The following is a 20,420-nucleotide window of genomic DNA, read 5'->3' on the forward strand; positions in this document are numbered from 1 at the left end:
TATACGTTGCAAATGTACAATGTGGACGGATTGCTATGAACCTTAACAAAATTTTCTATCCGTTTGGCTGCCACACGTTTTAATTGCCTATTTATCTGCAATCACGTGGGTAGTTAATGTTAATTATTGGTGCAAGCCTTGTATGTACCAGAAAGTGGTCTTTTTGCGATAGTAGTTCCACTGACTTATTCGACGTCTACAGTAGTTCGAATGGACAATCACGTTGAATCTAACCTTAAAAAACAATTCGTCAGTCTTTTCTCTTCCAATACCGAGCTTTCTACTTGCTGTTTATTTTTCTAAAGCATGCCATTCCAAACTATTAGTGAAACTATACTGTGTTATTAATAAAGAAATATGTCAGCTGCGCTCGTACGTGAAAGCTTAGAAGTTGTCGATGCCGATTTCAATGGTAAACTGTGTAGTTATTTAGTGTCACCATCATTAATGTTGTTTGTAGATAAAAGTAAGAAATCCATCAAGAAATCCAAAAAACGTAAAAACGATCAAACTGGTAGGTTTCTGTACGTTAATGTTTTGGATATAAAGATTTTTTTGTAGAACTTTTTCCAACAAGTAAAAAAATTTCGGTGAGCGAATTAAGAAAAAACAAAAGAACCAAAGAGCAAAATTTGCAAGAAAATTTGGAAAAATTAAGACTAATTCGTGAAGTATGCGCCATAGATTTGGAGGAAAATATCACTAATAAGGTACAATTCGTTGTCAGATCTTGACATAATTGAGGCTTTTTAGATAATAGAACGAGCAGTATCAAGAAGGCCAATAAAGGCAAAGAAGGTCTCGAAGAAAGCGGAGAAAACCGCATTTACCGAAGAAGATTTCGCCAAATTTGAACAGGAATATCTTAACGAATGAGTTTTTGTGGTGTAAATACAGAATGAACGATCACAATTTGGGAGTTTTGGGTTTAACTTTAAGCGTAGCTTTTATAGGTTTCATATTTTTTCACTTGATGATCTTGCCAGTTTTACCATTGGAAGATGAAACGGCAGCATATTATCAGAATCACATTAATGCGATTTTGGTTGCTTGTGGATCATTTAGTTTTCTGGTTATCGGCACTTTGTTACTTTATACATTTTATGTTTTAAATGGTAAGTAGAGTTCAGTTCTATTCAATACTAGCTTACTGTGTTATTAATTTTAAAACTAAAATGAAAAGTATACGATATAGTTGAATAAATTGCTTTCAAAATAGTTAAAACTGTTAAAAAATAACATCTAGTTATATTTGTTTGATTGAGGACAGAAAAATTTCAGATCTTAGGATATTAGAATTGATAGATGTGACTAATAATGACTCAAATTTAAAATTATTACAATTAAAAATGGATGCCCTAAATCTACAAATTGTTACCAAAACGAAACTAGTAGACAGGGCTAAAACTGAAAATTTTAGCTATTGTATGTATGATAAGTTGCCTATACGGCAGAGCTACCCGTGACACGATCATACACATACGAGTATTATATGTCTATGGACACAATGTGTTGGTGAATGTATATTTAGTGTTTTCCATAGGTACCTCCCTTTTTCCAGATTTACCCACATATTTTATCCTCTGTTCTCTCGGCACGGTTCTTTCTGCGATGAGTTCTAGGGAACACTGCATGCCTTTGGATTTTCAATGCATTCTGTCAAAATTTGTAGGAACTCTTTTGGCATTTTTGAATCATTTACCACTTTTAATAAGTCATTCAATAAACTTCCTTCTTTTGCAATAATACGATGTCAACACTTTTTCTCCTGCACCAATAAACGAACCCAAAAAAGTAATCAGAACTCATAAACGAACGCGCTTTTTAATGACAAAATCTAACAGTACCTACATATAAACATTTTTTTTTCAAATAATTTGTTTTTTTGTATTATTTGATTCTGCTGGTATTTATTTTCTCTTTCTTTTGTTCTCATTTTTAGCATTTATTACTAATTTAGAATTAATAATTTTTCTTTATATATTTTCGCCTTTGTCCTGTAAATGGGTGTTCCTGTTGGGTAAATAAAGCATTATTATTATTATAATACAATAAGTGACAAGAAATATCACTAAGTATAGTGTCGAGTAAAAAAACAGACTAAAGGTAAATTTTGATTCTGCAAATCATGCTCAGTAATTCAACAACTACAAACTTAAAATTATCACAAAATTAAAATTAATTAGCAGCTAGTACTTATGCCGAGTGGGCCCTAGGCTAGATCATACAATCTTATGCTTGAAATAGTGCAATTCTATTTCAATTGCAACATGTCTGCCAACATACAAAAAACATTGATATGTCAACAAAGTTGCTAAACAGTAAACCCAAATAAAAATTAAAATTTGATTGCTTGAAGAAACATGAAAATTTAAGAAATAAATAAGATTAATAAAAAAAAAGTAAACAGTATAAGCTCCTCAGCATCATAGTGGTCGCCGCTGTATTTTACAAGGTTGGTAACACAAAAACAACTAGATTTATCCCTAGAATTGCCCGGTTCATGCCAGAAAAATAGCCACGGTCCTATAAAAATTGCTTGCAAGTCTCTTGCATCAATTTCTCAGTTGGCTTTGAACAGCTCAAGCCTGTCGTAATTTCTCTTGTAACTTGCATATTTTTATAGCTAAAGCTGCAATAATTGCACATGCAATTTTCCGGTTTAGAACTTGTGCGATATGTAAAATAGTTAATTTTTCCTACTTTATGTAGGACCTACTCTACTGATAATACAATATCAAGTTTATTTATTGAATATCATGTCGAGAATGGTCAAATTCCAGCTGCATCACCGTAAATATCACTCTTTCCAGGATGGTTGCTATAGAAAAAAAGAGACAATTGCTTGCTAATGGTCATCTTTGAAATTTAAATGAATTTCAAGATTGATCTCAATTATTTACGGATCCCTAAAAAAAGTTGCTCGAGTTGGAGGAATAAAGATTGAAAAAAAGAATACACAGTGGCGAGGGTCAAGGGAAGCGATTTCGGAATGAAATAAACAATAAACTGTGTGGAAGTTAGGTCTTGTGTACCTAATCAGTTTCTATACGCAATAACTTCTGCAATTATTGCGTGAAAAATTGCATCGATTACTACCGACTGCTATGCACACATTTTATTTTATTGTAATCTAGGTTTACTTGTAATGTATTTCGTGAAATACATTTATAATGGAACAATTTTTAATGTATCTATGGAATAAAATAAATATTAGATTAATTAGCAGTGTGCCAAATCAGGACCCTTCAGAGTATGGGCCAGCCAAGGCTTACTGAGCCTAGTGAAAGACAAAAGCGTTGAAAACAACCCAACTGTTTTTCTAAGGTACCTATGTAGATAGTGTAGTCCAATCTTACTATTTAGTTCATAGTCACAATTAGCACATTTATACTTTAGACTAATTTATGTTTTAACATGTGCCGTTTGAAGTACTTTTTAACATTTGTCTCATAATCACAATTAGTACATTTAAAATCTTTGCAAATGTTATGTTTTAAAGAGTGCCGTTTTAAGCAAGTTTTGTTATTCGTCTTGTAATGGCAATTAGAACATTTATAATCTTTAGACACTCTGTGAGTTAAAATGTGATTTTTAAGATATACTTTCCTGTATGACTTATAATCACAATGAGCACATTTAAAATAGGTAGAAACTTTATGTTTTAAAAGATGTTGGTTAAGGTAATACTTATTGTTTGTCTGAAAATCACAATCGGCACATTTAAAATCCTTAGAATCTTTGTGTTTTAAAAGATGTAGCTTAAAGGCGCGTTTGACATTTGTCCCATAATCACAATTGGTACAATTAAAATCCTTAGAAACTTTATGGTTTAGAAGGTGTTGTCTAAGATTGGATTTACTATTTGTTTCATAGTCACAATTAGCACATTTAAACTGCTTATAAACACTGTGTTTTAAAAGGTGTATTTTGAAAGAGTATTCATCATTTGTCCCATAATAACAAGTAGCACATTTAAAATCCTTAGAAACTTTATGTCTTAAAAGATGTCGTTTGAAGTCGCGTTTAACATTTGTCCCATAATCACAATCAGCACATTTAAAAACCTTAAAAACTTTGTGTTTTAAAAGGTGTCGTTTGAAGTCCTTTTTAAAATTTGTCTCATAATCACAATCGTTACATTTAAAATCTTTAGAAACTTTATGTTTTAAAATATGTCGCTTGAAGTGGTATGTATCATTTGTACCATAATCACAATCAGCACATTTAAAAACTTTAGAAATATTATGGATTAAAAGGTGTCGTTTGAAGACATGTTTATCATTTGACCCATAATCACAATTGCCACATTTAAAATGCTTAAAAGGCTTATGTTTTAAAAGGTGTCGTTTGAAGTTCTGTTTATCATTTGTCCCATAATCGCAATTAGCACATTTAAGATCCTTTGAAACTTTATGTTTTAAAATATGTCGCTTGAAGTGGTTTTTATTATTTGTACTGTAATCACAAGTAGCACATTTAAAATCCTGCAAAACTTTATGTTTTAAAAGATGTTGTTTGAAGAGCTGTTTATTATTTGTCCCATAATCACAAGTACTACATTTAAAATCCTTAGAAACTTTATGTTTTAAAATGTGTCGATTCAAGGTGCGTTTATCATTTGTCCCATAATCACAATCAGTACATTTAAAATCCTTTGAAACTTTATGCTTTAACAGATGTAATTTGAAGTTGCGTTTAACATTTGTCTCATAATCACAATCAGCACATTTTAAATCCTTCAAAACATTATGTTTTAAAAGATGTTGTTTGAAGAGCTGTTTATTATTTGTCCCATAATCACAAGTACCACATTTAAAATCCTTAGAAACTTTATGCGTTAAAAGGTGTTGGTGCAAGTTATATTTCTTCTCTGTCCCATAATCGCAATCACTACATTTAAAAACATTAGGCACTGTTTTACACAGAGTTAATAGGTGACACTGAAAGTCAGAGTATTGGTTTATGTCTTCATTATAAAGAGATTTAGAACACTCTGTACTAAAGGCAACTTCGTCCTTTATTGTTACCAAAACTTCATTGCTTACTGCAGTGTGTCCCTGAAGAAATGTCAATCAATTTAATGCTAGTCTTCCATTGGGACAATGTTTTGTTAAGTGGGTGGTTTATAAAAAATCAAATTAATCGGAACCATCGGAACTGCTTTCGTGTTCAAAGTTTATAATAATAGTAGCAACGTTTTTCTAATTGCTTTTCTCTTTCGTACCACTCGTGTATTACAGTTTCCGTATCCTTAACTGAATTGCGCCACGTTTCGGAAGTTATCGATTGTAGTGATTCTTGTCACATGTTTATGCAATTTTCAATGCTTCGTCCATCTCTTACCAATGTGTCGATTGTAGTAATTTTTCGCTATGCCCCAAATATGTTCGATAGGATTAAAAACGCGATGATAGGGTGGTAATCGTAAAACGAAGTAACCGTATTGCTCGCTAAGTGGTCAATGCCTTATGCGGTACATTTTAGCTGATTTATTCCTAAAAGTATCAACAAGATTTATATAACATCAAATAATTTGCGAACGTACTTACTGTGCAACCTTTTCAACAGTTCGGTATAAAATCATTTTCGGAGAACTGCACATTATGATCACCTAACCACACTTTAATGTTGTCTGTTTTCCCGTTATCGAACACAATTACTGACGGGTTATCTAAATTCTTCAGTAATTTCTCTTCAAACCAATGCACAGCGAAAGACGTAGAAAATAATCAAAATCAAATCAAACGAAAATTAAACCAAAAGTAACCTGTCAAATTTACAAATTTAAACGCGACAACATAGCGAAATGCTACCAATTGTTGCGGCTAAAATAAACTACATGCTTAATGTGTTGCCTAATAAACGAAAGTAAGTTTACGTTGGTACGTCGTTTTCTTCAGGTAATGACGTGCAACGGAAGATATACTGAATAGACCGTAGGTGCTAATGCGCTTGCCTGTTATTATGTAGTGATATTTACCAATCATTTACTCCAGTTTGACATAACGGATTGAGGTTAAATTGTTTTCCTACGACATTCATTGAAAATGACATATGTCGTACAATTATGTTTACTTGAAAATTGACAATTTCGCTCACTTATGGCAAAATGTAACGGAAAACAAAACGCACCCGTGTGATTTGCTTTCTCATAAGATTTACCATACATTAGAAAGCAAATCGCATGTTACGTTTTGCTTTCGTAGTAGTCTAATCTTCGTGTAACATCAACGTAGTAAGCGTACGTCAAACTTTAAAATTGTAATTGCGATTAGTTTATTCTTGAATTTATTCCCTTGTGCTACGCGTTTAATTCCTTACTTAATTTTAATGGCGAAAAGTGATTCTTCCATGGATGTAGAGTGTACTCCACCCAACATCAGGGAAGAGGCAAAATCCACTACACTCGAATTACTACCAACTAAATTGCGGCTGAGATATGAAAAGTAGCGTACGTCTAATAATATTAGTAAATTTCTGGCAGAAGCTCCAAACGACAAGTACCTCTTTGCTAAAGTAATTATAACAATAGTTCGTTGAAGAGAAATTGAATCTATTTCGTATTTTTAGATAGTTTTAGTAGTTGGTTCGAAATAAAATAACTTTTGTTTCATTATGTAAGTAGATTTTTGGTTGTTGTATGGAGAGTCGTAGGAAAAATAGTGTACATGACTCGTTTGAAAGCCACTTTTCACACTCGTGTGATTGCCACACTCGGCTTCGCCTCGTATGGCAACCTTCACATCTCGTGTGAAAAGTATCGCTTTCAACACTCGTTACGTAATATACTATTGTTTTGTTTATGAGTTATTGAACTTTTTTTTAATCTTAATAGTAAAGAAGCCTTTCGTAGTTATATAAATCAGTATACGTAAGTGATACACAATAATTGTAAAGGAATACCTAATGTTTGGCAATTTTAGTGTGTTCATTACTTAGAAATAAAGAAATGCAGGTACTTGTGGGAAAGTGGATTCTTCGGTTTCATGGCACAAGTAAGTTACAATGCAATTATCTGCAATCAATGCATTTATGCCATACTTGTTATTAGATTCCCAAGTGAAAAAAGCAACAAGAATCGGTGACTGCAAGCATGTGAACTATCGGAATTCGATGATGTAAAAAGAAGGTTGTGTTCTCGTCATTTTAACCGCTATGACTGCATCGATTTGGATGCACGCAAGCACGATGGGAGTCACTTAATACCTAAAAGATTTCCAACTCGACAATGTTAATTTTATTTTAAAAGCAGTAAATGTCTTTAATTTAATTGTGTTTCTTTGAACATTGGTAATGTATCACTTTATATTATAGCTGATGCGAACTTATCCATTTCATGTTATATTCAAGGTATAATCCCTATAGGTATATTATTTCAATTGCAATTTAAGTTTCTAAATCGTAGGCCGCTTGACATGGAGCAATACAACGCGCAAGAACTTGCAGAAAGAAATTGCAAGGTCAAATCCTTGCATGCAATAAGCGTTGCATGGTATTTGACAGGGTGCAATTCTATTTCAATTGTCACATGTCTGCCAACAGAAGAAAAATATGGACTTGTCAACAAAGTTGCTAACCTCCAATAAAAATTAAATTTTGATTGCTTGAAGAAACATGAAAATTACAAGAATAAATACGATTAATAAAAACAAGTAATGAGTGCGTCTCTCAGCATCATAGTTGCCGCCGTTGTTTTTACTAGATTGGTGACACAAAAACAACTAGATTTATCCCTAGAATTGCACGATTTATGCAAGAAAAATAGCACCGGTCTAAAAAATTTGCATGCAAGTCTCTTGCAGCAATTGATCAGCTGGCTTTGAACTGCGCATGCCTTTCGCAATTTTTCTTGCAACTTGCATGCAATTGCAATTTTTAGGCTCCATGTCAAGCGGGCTTACAAAGTTTGCCTTCGAAGTTGAAGGGTGTAACCGTAAACAAACTCCGCTGAGGAAACTCGAAAGTTCTCCGTGAAAATGCTACAGTTTCCAAGCAGAACGATACGGGTGAAGTTTCCGAATGGTGCGTGGTTGTGTTTACATATGGTAATTGCACACAATAATGGTTTAATAAAATTTTAACCCTATCTTCGAGTTATAGGTTATGAAATTTGAAATTGGCGCTACTTAAAAGTAGGCGGAGAGAAGTAAATATTTACTTGGGGAGTTTGCGCATAAATACAGAGTTGAGGACTAAGGAATAGGGCAGCTCTCTTTTATGGCGAACAATTTGCACATTGCAATCATAGGCGGTTATCCATATACTTCTCTTATATATATGGTCCAAAGACGCCGCGGTGGTTGCACTTGACAGCGAAATATACAGGGCATTTAGAGAATTGGCAAGTCAGAATCAATCCATTGAGTTTTGTAGTAATTATATCCAGGCACGTGTTCGATCCTGACAATCGCTTTGGCAACTTTTTATAAATGAAAGTAGATATTAGGTTAAACGAGAAAGGTTTTGTCGTTTTGTGTGCTAACTAAAATTCTATTTACAAAATATAAAAAATCCATTAGCTTTTTATAATAAAAATCATGAAATGTTATGACTGCTATGCGTGAAGAAAAAATTATTGCACTACCCTGTACAGATACTAATCTGACAGACTAGAAAGTTGGCACCGTTGATTGTCACCTGAACAGATTTTATTGACAGAAAAGTAAATACGTTCCAATCGCAAGAAGCAGATTGAAGAAATCAAAAGCCGAATTTTCCCAATTTAGAAAAAATAAGTGGTCTTATGAATAAGAACATGTTTCTTTTTTAAATTGTTAAGTAATTCTGTGCTTTCGAATAAGATTTTTGAGATGTCATCGAGAGTATTGCGCAAACTGCAAGGGGACAATGAGTTAAATGAAGAACTTTCCGATTTAGAACCCGAAAGTGATCTGCCTGTAAGTGGCGGTGCGAGAAGAAAGCAGTTGAACATCAATAGATACGATCTGGTTTGTTAGTGCAATGTTACATAACTCGTAATAATTAATATTGATGCAGTTAAATCAACAGTCGCTTTCCGAAAGCGAAGTGAAAGAGGACGATAACGAAACCGAGGTTACAAACGCGCACGACGGAGATGAGGTTCACGAGTCGGTAAAGCGTAGGAAAAAGAAAAAGAAGAAAAAATCTGGGAAGCACTCTAATGTTCAGCGTAGCAGCGAGGACAATGCCGAAGTATGATTCGTCTAGAGTGTCGCATTTTTAATGCCTAAGTGTCTTTAGGTTGATGAAGTTGAGAGGTCTGTTCGAGAGGTCAATCGATTGTTGGGCGAGCAGTGTGTATCAGTGGTAGCGTCGTTGAGGCCGGAAAAGGGACCGCCGACAAAGAAAGGTGTATTAAACGTGCATCATAAATACTTGAACCCGAACAACGAGCTCAAAAGAATATTTGGCTCGAAAATCATTCAGACTGAACAGTATGTGGTTTAGCAAGGGGCGATTCGTAAAGCAAAATCCGCATATATTACACATAAAGTCCTTAGAAAACTTATTCTTTTGAAGAAAATCTAAATTCTAGATAAATCTTCATTATTATAAACAAAATTTAAAGAAAATGCAATTTTAAAATTTAAGATGACAGTTACGCCCTCTGTTGGTCACTTTTAGAACTTGCAAATATTTTCCAGCGATTCTTCATAACAGATTGACCCAATAATTTTTTTTATCCCTAAGTCATAATATGACGAATGGTTCTCGAGATATGGCCGAGGAACAGTCTTATTGGGTGACCCGGTAAATAGCCCGAATAAATAAAGTAAAGAAACGTACACGCTTTTCAACCGTCGCGAACCAGCTCCCTTGCAGTATTTAATGAAATGCCACTTTCGTAATAAAATAAATCTTTTTTTGGTTTTTTACAGATAAAGTGCCAACTGTAATTAGCCTTGACGGAACGCGTCCCCACTTACGCCGAAATAATGCGCCCATCGTTGAACACCTGCATAACCCGTTATCTCTTCTAACACCGACAAAAGACACGTGCGTTAATTATATCGTCCGATAACGAAGGTCTCTTATCGCAAACGACCAGATGCGCCTAGATTTAAACGTAATAATTAAATAAACAATATGCAATTATAAACAATTTTAAAAGGAAAATTAACACTATAGAAATACAAATTCAAATGAAATAAACCAATTCAGTACTTAACTTAAAAACAAAGGCCAAAAATAAATAAATAGACAAATACTGTTAAGTATTCTAAGGACTTGACGATGTCTTAATTTCGTACGTTTTGCGGATCGCCCCTTGTGGTTTAGTATCCCACTTTACAGTTTCTAATGCGGTCGTTTTAAGCAAAAGGAAGTTGAGAGGTTGTCGCGGCCACGTACGTACAACTTGGCTGGTGGCTAGCAAAGACAATTGGCCTCAGGCGGCGAAGCTCGGACTGTCGATGAGTTTACAAGAAACGAAACCGGGCGGAATACATTACTTCGCTTACGAGCACAGCCAAACGTATAGGCAAATACAGACGAAATTCTTGGAGGCCGTCGAGAGCTTAAATCCTGATAATATCGTTGCGATAATTAACGAGCATCCGTTTCATGTGGACGCGCTAATACAATTGTCCGAATTGTGCAAACTTAGCGAGGATTTAGCGATGGCTGCCGAACTAGTCGAGAGGTCTTTATATTCGTTGGAATGTTCGTTTCATCCCCTTTTTAATATAGCGCAGGGAAATTGCAGATTGGACTATCGAAGACAGGAAAATAGGTAATTGTATCGTAATCGTGAAAGGTTTAAAACATTTAAAATCATTTTAGGATATTATTTATTACGTTATTTAAACATCTGCTGTTCGTTGCGGGTCGCGCCTGTTATCGTACAGCTTTAGAACTTTGCAAGTTACTGTTATCGCTCGATCCAGACGAAGATCCTCTCGCTGTGAAGTTAGTTATAGACTTTTACGCGGTGCGCGCTAAGGAATACGTTTGGCTCATAGATTTCTTTGCGGAATGGGACGCGACCAAAAATTTATCGCAACTTCCCAATTTCGCCTATTCGACGGCGATCGCATATTTTCATATGTCCGAAGACGATAACGACACACTGAAGGCGGATAGTCTACTGCAAGAAGCTTTATTAATGTTTCCCGGCGTTCTGGTGGCACTTTTGGACAAATGTTCTGTGCAAGTCGACGCTAGGGTTTCAAAGCATCACTATTTTGGGCCAACGGCTGTTGCTAAGTAAGTATATCTTTATCCAGTAGATAAACATACAGTGTGGATTACCGTTGAAGAGAAGGTACTGCTATACACATATAGATGGCAATGATGAGAGGCGTAAGTTCATATATTTCGGCTGTACAGGGTGAGTCAATAATTGCGCGGAGTAACTTAATACCTTGAAGATAAGATTTTTCGATAGAATGCTTTTGTATTATATTATGGTTCAATATTTTCCACATTTTAAAAATATTTGGAATTATACAGGGTGCGCCCACAAACTAGGGCGCCCAAATAGTACATTTTCTTAAATAGAACCCCCTGTATTTGAACGCATTTTTGAATTCTACGTGTAATTGTACTTCTTTTTTATTATATTATTATTATATTTGCAAGCGTCAGTATATGTTGTCAAAATTATTACCTATATTTTGATTCCAGGTTTTATATCTTTTATCCTGGGTTAAGTAAAAGTCAAATAAACACATCTACTATGAAACATTAAAAATATAGCTTACAGGGTGTTTGTTTTGGTAGGTCCCAAGTTGCAAAACTTCATATTAAAAATCTCACTTTTTTTAAATTGAACACCCTGTATATTTTTCTGTCATCTTTTACCTCCTCCAAAAACCTTCAACTATTTGATAATAATGTCCTGTACCTATCTCTGATAGTTTTCGAAATATCTTGGTTTTCATGGTTTTTATATTCTAATCTTAAATAAGTTATATGTAATTTACATAATAGTGAGGTGACCATGCAAAAAAAGGCAATTGTTATCTATCTCGTCCAAAACGAAATTCATATCGATTAATTTATTTTTCAAACAATTTATTTTAAGTCCAAAAACTGGAGAATAAGTAAAAACATTTGACTACAAAGCAAATTTAATTTAACTCCTAATGTCATCCAGTCAGTGATATTAGTTTCATTTTTTTTTTCATATTCACCTCGTTATTATGTAAATATTAGAACTTATTTCAGATTAAAATATAAAAACTAAGAAAACCAAGATATTTGTTTATGTTTTTACTATCAAATTTATTCTCCCGTTTTTATACACTTAAATGAATGAATTAGAAAAATAAATTAATAAATATGATTTTGGCTTTGAACGAGGCAGATAAAAAGTGCCTTTTTTTGCATGGCCACCTCACTATTATGTAAATTACATATAACTTATTTAAGATTAGAATATAAAAACCATGAAAACCAAGATGTTTCGAAAACTATCAGAGATAGGTATAGGACATTATTAGCAAAAGTTGAAGGTTTTTGGAGGAGCTAAATGATGACAAAAAATACACAGGGTGTTCCATTTAAAAAAAGTGAGATTTTTTAATATGAAGTTCTGTAACTTTGGATCTAGAAAAAAAACACCCTGTAAGCTATTTTTTTAATGTTTTATAGTAGATGTACTTATTTGACTTTTACTTAACCCAGGATAAAAGATATAAAACCTGGAATCAAAATTTAAATAATAATTTTGACAATATATACTGAGGCTTGCAAATGCCCAATTTTTCTTAAAAATCGAATTATCTTTAAAACTACTAGCTTTTCGGATATTAACCATATTATAAAAAAGGCGTACAATTACACGTAGAATTAAAAAATGCATTCAAATACAGGGAGTTCTATTTAAAAAAATGTACGATTTGGGCGCCCTACTTTGTGGGCGCATCCTGTATGATTCCAAATATTTTTAAAATGTGGAGAATATTCCACCATATCATAATACAAAAGCACTCTATCGAAAAATCTTATCTTCAAAGCATTAAGTTACTCCGCACAATCGTTGACTTGCCCTGTACAAACCGTGTGTCGCTTCAAAAGTGTGATAAATGACAGCACCATTGTAAATATTTAGGTGTACATCTGTGATAATGGTAGGTGTTGAATAAAATTCTAATAAAATAAAACTCCCAACTGATGCTTTTGAGTAGGTAAGACCGGTATGAGTCCACTTTTACTTTGAGATCTGCGCATGCGCTAGGTTCGCGCGATTTCTTTTCATTGAGTGAGATTTCGGGGGAGAGGGGTGGGGGGTGCATGCTCCAAGGTCACTGAGGTATTTTGATTGCCTATCGAGGCATGAGTCATTCTTGAGATCTGCGCATGTTCCAACGTCGTTCGATCATGATTCTTTCCTGAACAAACGCAAAATGAGTTTTTTCTTAACAAAAATTTCCGTTATTTTTTGAACACCTATTCATTTGTATGTGGTTAGAGCTCAGGCGCCTGCCTTTTTGGCTAGGACATGACCCATGTCATTGTAATAATATTAATATGTGTAACATAGGGTCCATTACATAACACATTTTTGGGAGTCATGAAAAATAAGATGGGGGGGGGGGATATAAAATGATTATGGGAATACAAGAACAAATTCATCAAATATTTTACGCCCCCACATATAACATAAAAAAACCCGACCCGACACTATAGCAGAAAGCTTTTAGTGAAAATTTGAAGTTTCTAGCTATTGTAATTGCTGAGATCTCAGCCGGACAGCAGTCACCCAGCCAACGAATATAATAATAATAACAATAAATAAAAAAATATATAATAAAAAATAGGGAAACTTTCTTGGTTTCTAAGAAGATAAATATTCATTTCTAGGAATACAGATTTATAAGGAAGATCCTAAGATGGGGGGTTCTAAATGGATTTTCAAGAAGATTTTTAATGCGGAATTGTTATCTGTTCCACGATTTATAGACTAATTTCAAAGATGGAAGAATTTCTAGCAGAAGATTCCAAGAAACGGTGACGTAACTGTTTTGTTTGGGTCCCACCACGAGAGTTTGTGGAATGAGTTTATGTCGGATATCAAAACAGAACAGTAATGTTAGGCATAATTTTTATAGATGTAAAAAGTGGGCCGTTTTTGTTTTTTATGGATAGGTTGATCCAATGGAGATTACTACCTCAACTATTTCGAAATTAAAAACATTGTAAAACATTTGCCCGTGTTGATTTTTGAATAGAGAACGACCAATTTTTTTGGTTTTTTGATTCCTCTAATTTCTTTTCCCCACAGACGAAAGGAAGAAATAAACAAAACAAATTTCCTGGAAAATGGAACATTTGTCTGATAGGTATTTTCGCACTACTAAGGCATTATGCGTAGGTGCACCATCCTGTTGAAACCAACAGTATTTTTTTTTAGGGCCATATAAGAAAATAAAGTTGATTGTGATATCTCTGAAACGAAACATTGTATTGAAAATCTCTCAGCGGTGTCTTGTAGAGCTCAAAAATGGCAATGAGAAAGTGATTTTTAATTTTTTTGTATCTGTTTAGATAACATCAAAATAAAAACGAAATCAGCAAATTTCGGTTTTTCTGGCATATCTTCGGAAGTAATCGTAATTTTCTGGTTTTCTTTACAGTATGATAAAATTGAGCCAGATTGCTAAATGTTATTTTTAACAAAAAATTTAAAAGCCTTGACTTTGTTGTTGAAATGTCATAAGAAGACCCTGTGTGGAAGGTATCAAACAATTTTATTTTTAGCGTATTTTTTAAAAATTAAAAAAATGTGCTATTGTTTGCGTTTTGTCCGTCCGGACCCACTTCTGCCGCTTCGAACTACTTCTAGGAGAATGGTCCTGGAGTCCTGGAATTTTTGTCAGTAGGTAGGTTGTACCTTAAAGGTGTGCCAGACGGCCATCAAATTTCGCTGTCTAAAAGTGGCCCCCCGCCTCCCCCATGAATTTTTGCTGAGATGCTGTTTTTGAAAGTAAAACGACACGACACACGATAACAATTGGTCTCAGATTTTGCCTACGCATGCCTTTAGTGGTGCCAAGTTAAAACTTTAGAAAATGAGGAGGGGCGGGGGGGTAAACACATGTTATACCCTTCATGGTATTTTAATAAAGGTTGCATCGAAATAAATTAGTTTGCACAAACTATAACTTTCCCGTGCGACTTTTTTTCGAGATCAGAGAGCGACGGGACTTGAGGGGAGGTGGGGTTAAAAATTAATTTTACCCTAGATTTTATCTCTCATTGTATTCTAATTAAAGGTCTCAAAGAAAGGAACCGGTTTCTACCAACTACTGCCCTTCTTTCTGTCCTCTTATCAAAGCAAGGAGTGGAGCGGGAGGGGGGGGGAGTGAACTAGTTTTATCCTTCATGGTACTCTAATGAAAGGTCTCATTGAAAGGAATTAATTTCTACCAACCATAGTTCTCCTCCTCGACCTCTTATCGTTATCGGGTCTATTCCCTCATACTTCAAGAACGGATTATGAGAAGAGGGTACTCACAAAAAGTGATTGAGACGTCTGCAAGAAATATATCCATTGGTGATGTCAAAACAAATGCTATTTCGATTTTTAAAAAATGCGCTTTATCTGCACAAGAGTTGTGCACAATTTATACTTGTTTTACTATTTCCCCAAGTAAAAAATCTATTCTGGATCATTGAATCAAGCCATAAAACTTTTGGTATCTTGTCATAACGAGTTAAACTGAGCTAAATGAAAAGAGATAATGGCGGTCATGGAACACTTGATACCCAGTACACTGCACCAAGGGTTCTGCGACCTAGCTTTAATTTGTCCATATTTTAGGCAGTCACCAGCCCTGAATCAGTTAGTCTTATTATACGTTAATCGAAGTTATCACGTCTGGAAAGAGAGCGATCTATTACCATGGTTACAGAGGAATGTCCATAGAGTTTTAGACTTGATAGACGAAGATCCGACGATCGTAAAAGATTACGAGCTGAAACGATCGCGCCGCTATCAGGGTCCGTTACCGCGAACGATTTGCAGGCATATTTTATTGTCGGACGTTAAGGGAGTTGCTCCCGTCATGGAGGTAAGGTGCGACGATGTGGCTGTGTGCATTAATCTAATTTCGCGCTGTAGGATTTCTCGGGGCCGGTGCTAAGTTTTGATCCTCTACCGCCCCTGGATTCCATTAATATATACGAGAAACCGAAACGACCTCGTATAGTAAATAGTAATTCGAGCGCCGTAGGCATTTTCTTTCGATCGCTTTTGCCAAGTTTTAACGCCGACCTTCCAGAACAGCTTCTGCAACCGTAAGTAGTACCATAGGTAATTACGTTAATTTTAAGTTTGAGTTCAAGGGAGGAAAATGGTGCGCGAGCGTTGCCTTTGAATGGAGGCGAAGAAGGAAACGATTTAAGGCAGAGCATCGCATCGTTAGTCGGGGCGATGAGAGATTTATTGAATAATATTCGACTGCCAGATGTACCAAACGAAGCGGATGTAGATGAGAACGATGATTCAGACGACGATGATGAACAGAACAATTATTTAACATAGATTTATGTTACAAATTAGGTATTTATGAAATTGTGCATTATTACAGTTGTCAGAATTATAAAATAATATATAGACTTTATTTTATGTTTCATTGGAAGTTACATTTTATACCAATTGCGATGAATGCATACTTAATTTTCAAACCTTTCAATAAAATCAGGGTGTCTAAACATTGTACGTACCCTAAATGTAATTAAAGTATATAAATAGCAGATCAAACTTTTTATTATACTGACCATGTGAGTGATAACATAAATAATGATCTTTGCGCAGATGTGCAGAGCAGGGATTTTGGAGTGGGAAGCTTGGCAAGAAGAAATTGATGTAGTTACTCATTGGTTTATTTTGTTCGTTCTGTTTTAAAAAGTGTAAATTACAGATAGTAATCATTTTATTTTTACCCATACTAACCACCAATCTTTCAATTTATCTTACAATTTGTAATTATTTTGAATAAATGCTGATATTTGTTTATTGGAGCATGGCGTTCTCCAAGCTTTGTTTTATAATGTACCATTACCTAAATCACCTTTTTTCTGCAGGTGGTTATGCTTTTATATTGTTCTATACTTCTATTAAGTATTGTGTATTTATTTAATTATTCACGTGGAAGTTTATAATCGGTGTGATGTAGCCCTGTATCACTGTCGACAACTCTGTACGTAATCTGTGGCTCTACTGTAACATTTTCTTGCAGTACTGTCTGTACTAGACGTTGCAGTAGACACCCTCTTAACCAAACAATTACTATTTTGTCATCTCACAACTGTGTGGTCTAACTAGACTATTATAGAGAAGAAAGCCTCAAGTATAACTCGTATTCAACAAATTCAATTACTCAGTAGGTAAGTAATAATAAATGAAACATGAGTAATGTCTGATTGCCCTGGGATCTCGCTCTGTATTGTTTAATACCAAAACAGATTTTTGATAACACATTTATTTATGCCATTATTGTTAGGTATGGATGAAGATAATAATGACACACTACTCATTAAAATCGAACCGAAACAAGAAGAAGAAATCTATTCTTTTCTCCAGGGACACATTTCAGTAAGCAATGAAATTTTGGTGACGGTAAAGGGCGAAATTTCTAGCACACCGTGTTCTAAATCTCTTGATAATGAAGAAGTACAGCAACACTCTGACTTTCAACACCCTATAACTCGCCGTAAAACAGTGTCTAAATGTGCTAATTGTAATTATGAGACACATAATAAAAGCAACTTCAAACGACATCTTTTAACACATAAAGTTTCTAAGGAATTTAAATGTACTAATTGTGATTATGGAACAAATATTAAACGCAACATTAAAGCCCATGTTTTGAAACATAAGGCTTCAAAGGATTATAAATGTACTGATTGTGATTATGAGACACATAGGAAGTATAACTTTAATGAACACCGTTTAACACATAAACTTTCTAAGGATTTTAAATGTGCTGATTGTGATTATGGAACAAATAGTAAAGAACTCTTCAAACGACATCTTTTAAAACATAAAATTTGTAAAGATTTTAAATGTACTCATTGTGATTATGAGACAAACTATAAAAAGCACTTTAAAGAACATCTCGTAGCACATAGACTTTCTAAGGATTTTAAATGTACTGATTGTGATTATGAGACAAATTATAAACGTTGTTTCAAAGGACATCTTTTAACACATAAAGTTTTGAAGGATTTTAAATGTCCTAATTGTGATTATCGAACAAATTTTCAACGCAATCTCAAAGATCATCTTTTAAAACATAAAGTTTCTATGGATTTTATGTGTACTAATTGTGATTATCGAACAAATGTTAAACGCAACTTCAAACGACATTCTTTAAAACATGGAGTTTCAACGGAGTTTAAATGTGATAATTGTGATTATCGAACACATGTTGAACTCAACTTCAAACGTCATCTTTTAAAACATCAAGTTTCTACGTATTTTAAATGTGCTACTTGTGATTATGGAACAAAGGATAAGGGCAACTTGAAACAACATCTTTTGAGACATAAAACAGTGAAAGATTTTAAATGTGGCAATTGTGATTATGGGACGAATTATAAACGCGTTTTCAAACGCCACCTTTTAACACATCAAGTGTGTAAGGAGTTTAAATGTGCTACTTGTGATTTTAGTACAAAAAGTAAAACTGATCTTAAACGGCACCTTTTAAGACATAAAATTGTCTAAAGTTTTGAATTGTGCTAATCGTGATTATGTGATAAATAATAGATTGGACTTTGAGCAATACCCTTTTGGGATACATTAGGCATAGTTGTTCCTGAGCATTAAAAGGAACAAATTTAAAGACTACACTACGTCAGACAACGGTCGAGTTATTTTCAGGGCGTTTGTTTTTCACTACGCTCATCAGGTTGCGGCATAGGGCCCTACAGTGAAAGGGTTTTGACTCGGCGCACTGCTAATTAGCTACTACTTACAATTTACATATTATTTAATACACTGAAAATTGTTTCATTATAATTATATCAAGTTTTGAACAATATATTAATAAAAATAACCACTGTAGATTTTGCTATAGGTTTGTAAAGGTTCAGAGAATGAACTTATAACTTTTCTCACTTCCATTAACACTTGGCATCTTAATATTAAATTCGCAATGAAAAAATCCTTTACTTTTTCTTAGACATCCAAATTGATATGATAAACAACACATTTAAATTTGATATTTTTTATATATGTATAGAAAAACAACATACCTACCAATATCATTCCCACTTCTAGTTGTAGGTACGTTGTCGATATTCCCATAAATTAGCTGGTATTAATTCCTTTATAATATATAGTACCTATTCCTCTAAATCACAGTACTTAACTATACTAAAGAATGAAATCGAATAAAACAAATTGCTATATTAATAATAGTTTCTCTTCGAGTACATTACAAAAAATCACCAAAAAGAAAAATAAATTCATTGGGCGAACACAACAAGTTTATTTTCCATTTAATCAAGACAATAGTAAATATATTTGTACCATTCCGTGTATAGATAATATTTCGGATTAAATTAGCTTGTACTTAAACCTCGCAATGTAAATATATCTCTCATCATTCAATTATTATTTTTATGTGTTCACATGGAAGTAGATCACCAGTTCAGTTGGATCCCAGATGCGAAGATTCTCAACCTTCAGGTGTAAAGACACTAGGGTTTACTCCCCTGGAAACAATTGCTTAAAAAATGTTTATACCGTTGAGAGGTTCCACCCTGTATATAGAACTTACGACGATACATACATTTTTGAGAGTTGTGCACCAAGCAATTTCTAGGTGGGAAAAAGCTTTTGGCATCTTGTCTTGAATGGCGGTCGTGACCCCGGCGCTCCATAAAAATTTGTTGTTGAATTTTGTGTTATTTAATGCAGGTAGTATAATTTTTGCATTTCTTTATATCGTATTTGTCTTTCGTATGCCGCATCTTAGATTTTTTGTGTTTTGTTTTTGAAATTTACTTGATTTAACCGCAATGCAGAATGACATGTTTAATACCGTTATCTTTTTGTTTGTAATTGTTTACGTTTTTGGGGTAAGGTTTGCTTAATTTATGTTTATATGTTGATTACTTGGTCTTGTCTGAGAACTTACATTACATTCATATAAATTTTGATCATTATATTTTAATATGTAAAAATTACCGATTCGTTTATGATGTATGTACTGACTTAATTGTTGTTTGTAACTAACAATGTCAATTTTCCTTTCAATTATTTAATTAATTTGTTGGGTTCTTTAGGTGTAAACACAAAGCAATTATTCCTTTCTAGTTCTATAGTTGTATCAATGTATGGTTTGTTTTTCCCTGTAAAAGATTAATTCCTAGAATTGTTACATGTATCGCTTATTTTGCTATCAATTTGTGAAATCATTTAATTAACAGTTTTTTTTTTAATTTATGGGCATTTTATTTACTTTTGTTAAAAGGTTGAT

The 20,420-nt window shown here is 33.9% G+C and overlaps 3 protein-coding genes across 3 annotated transcripts; all 3 read left to right on the top strand.

The window, feature by feature from the left end:
* The first annotated feature begins 202 nt into the window (after positions 1-202).
* On the top strand, positions 203-2,044 carry LOC116172062 (active regulator of SIRT1-like). The gene is made up of 4 exons (XM_031489173.1): positions 203-412; positions 461-514; positions 562-710; positions 754-2,044. The coding sequence occupies exons 1-4, from the start codon at positions 358-360 to the stop codon at positions 874-876; spliced, it is 381 nt and encodes a 126-aa protein (XP_031345033.1). The 5' UTR covers positions 203-357; the 3' UTR covers positions 877-2,044.
* A 6,587-nt stretch (positions 2,045-8,631) lies between these two features.
* LOC116172046 (transcription factor 25) lies at positions 8,632-16,686 on the top strand. Its single transcript, XM_031489147.1, has 8 exons — positions 8,632-8,951; positions 9,001-9,177; positions 9,226-9,419; positions 10,301-10,717; positions 10,768-11,190; positions 15,752-16,001; positions 16,052-16,227; positions 16,276-16,686. Exons 1-8 carry the CDS (start codon positions 8,814-8,816, stop codon positions 16,472-16,474), a joined length of 1,974 nt encoding a protein of 657 aa, XP_031345007.1. The 5' UTR covers positions 8,632-8,813; the 3' UTR covers positions 16,475-16,686.
* A 495-nt stretch (positions 16,687-17,181) lies between these two features.
* On the top strand, positions 17,182-19,208 carry LOC116172054 (zinc finger autosomal protein-like). Its single transcript, XM_031489161.1, has 2 exons — positions 17,182-17,319; positions 17,436-19,208. The coding sequence occupies exon 2, from the start codon at positions 17,438-17,440 to the stop codon at positions 18,659-18,661; it is 1,224 nt and encodes a 407-aa protein (XP_031345021.1). The 5' UTR covers positions 17,182-17,319; positions 17,436-17,437; the 3' UTR covers positions 18,662-19,208.
* Positions 19,209-20,420: the final 1,212 nt, after the last annotated feature.

This window comes from Photinus pyralis, unplaced genomic scaffold (assembly GCF_008802855.1).
Source record: "Photinus pyralis isolate 1611_PpyrPB1 unplaced genomic scaffold, Ppyr1.3 Ppyr1.4_LG5, whole genome shotgun sequence".
NCBI lineage: Eukaryota > Metazoa > Arthropoda > Insecta > Coleoptera > Lampyridae > Photinus > Photinus pyralis.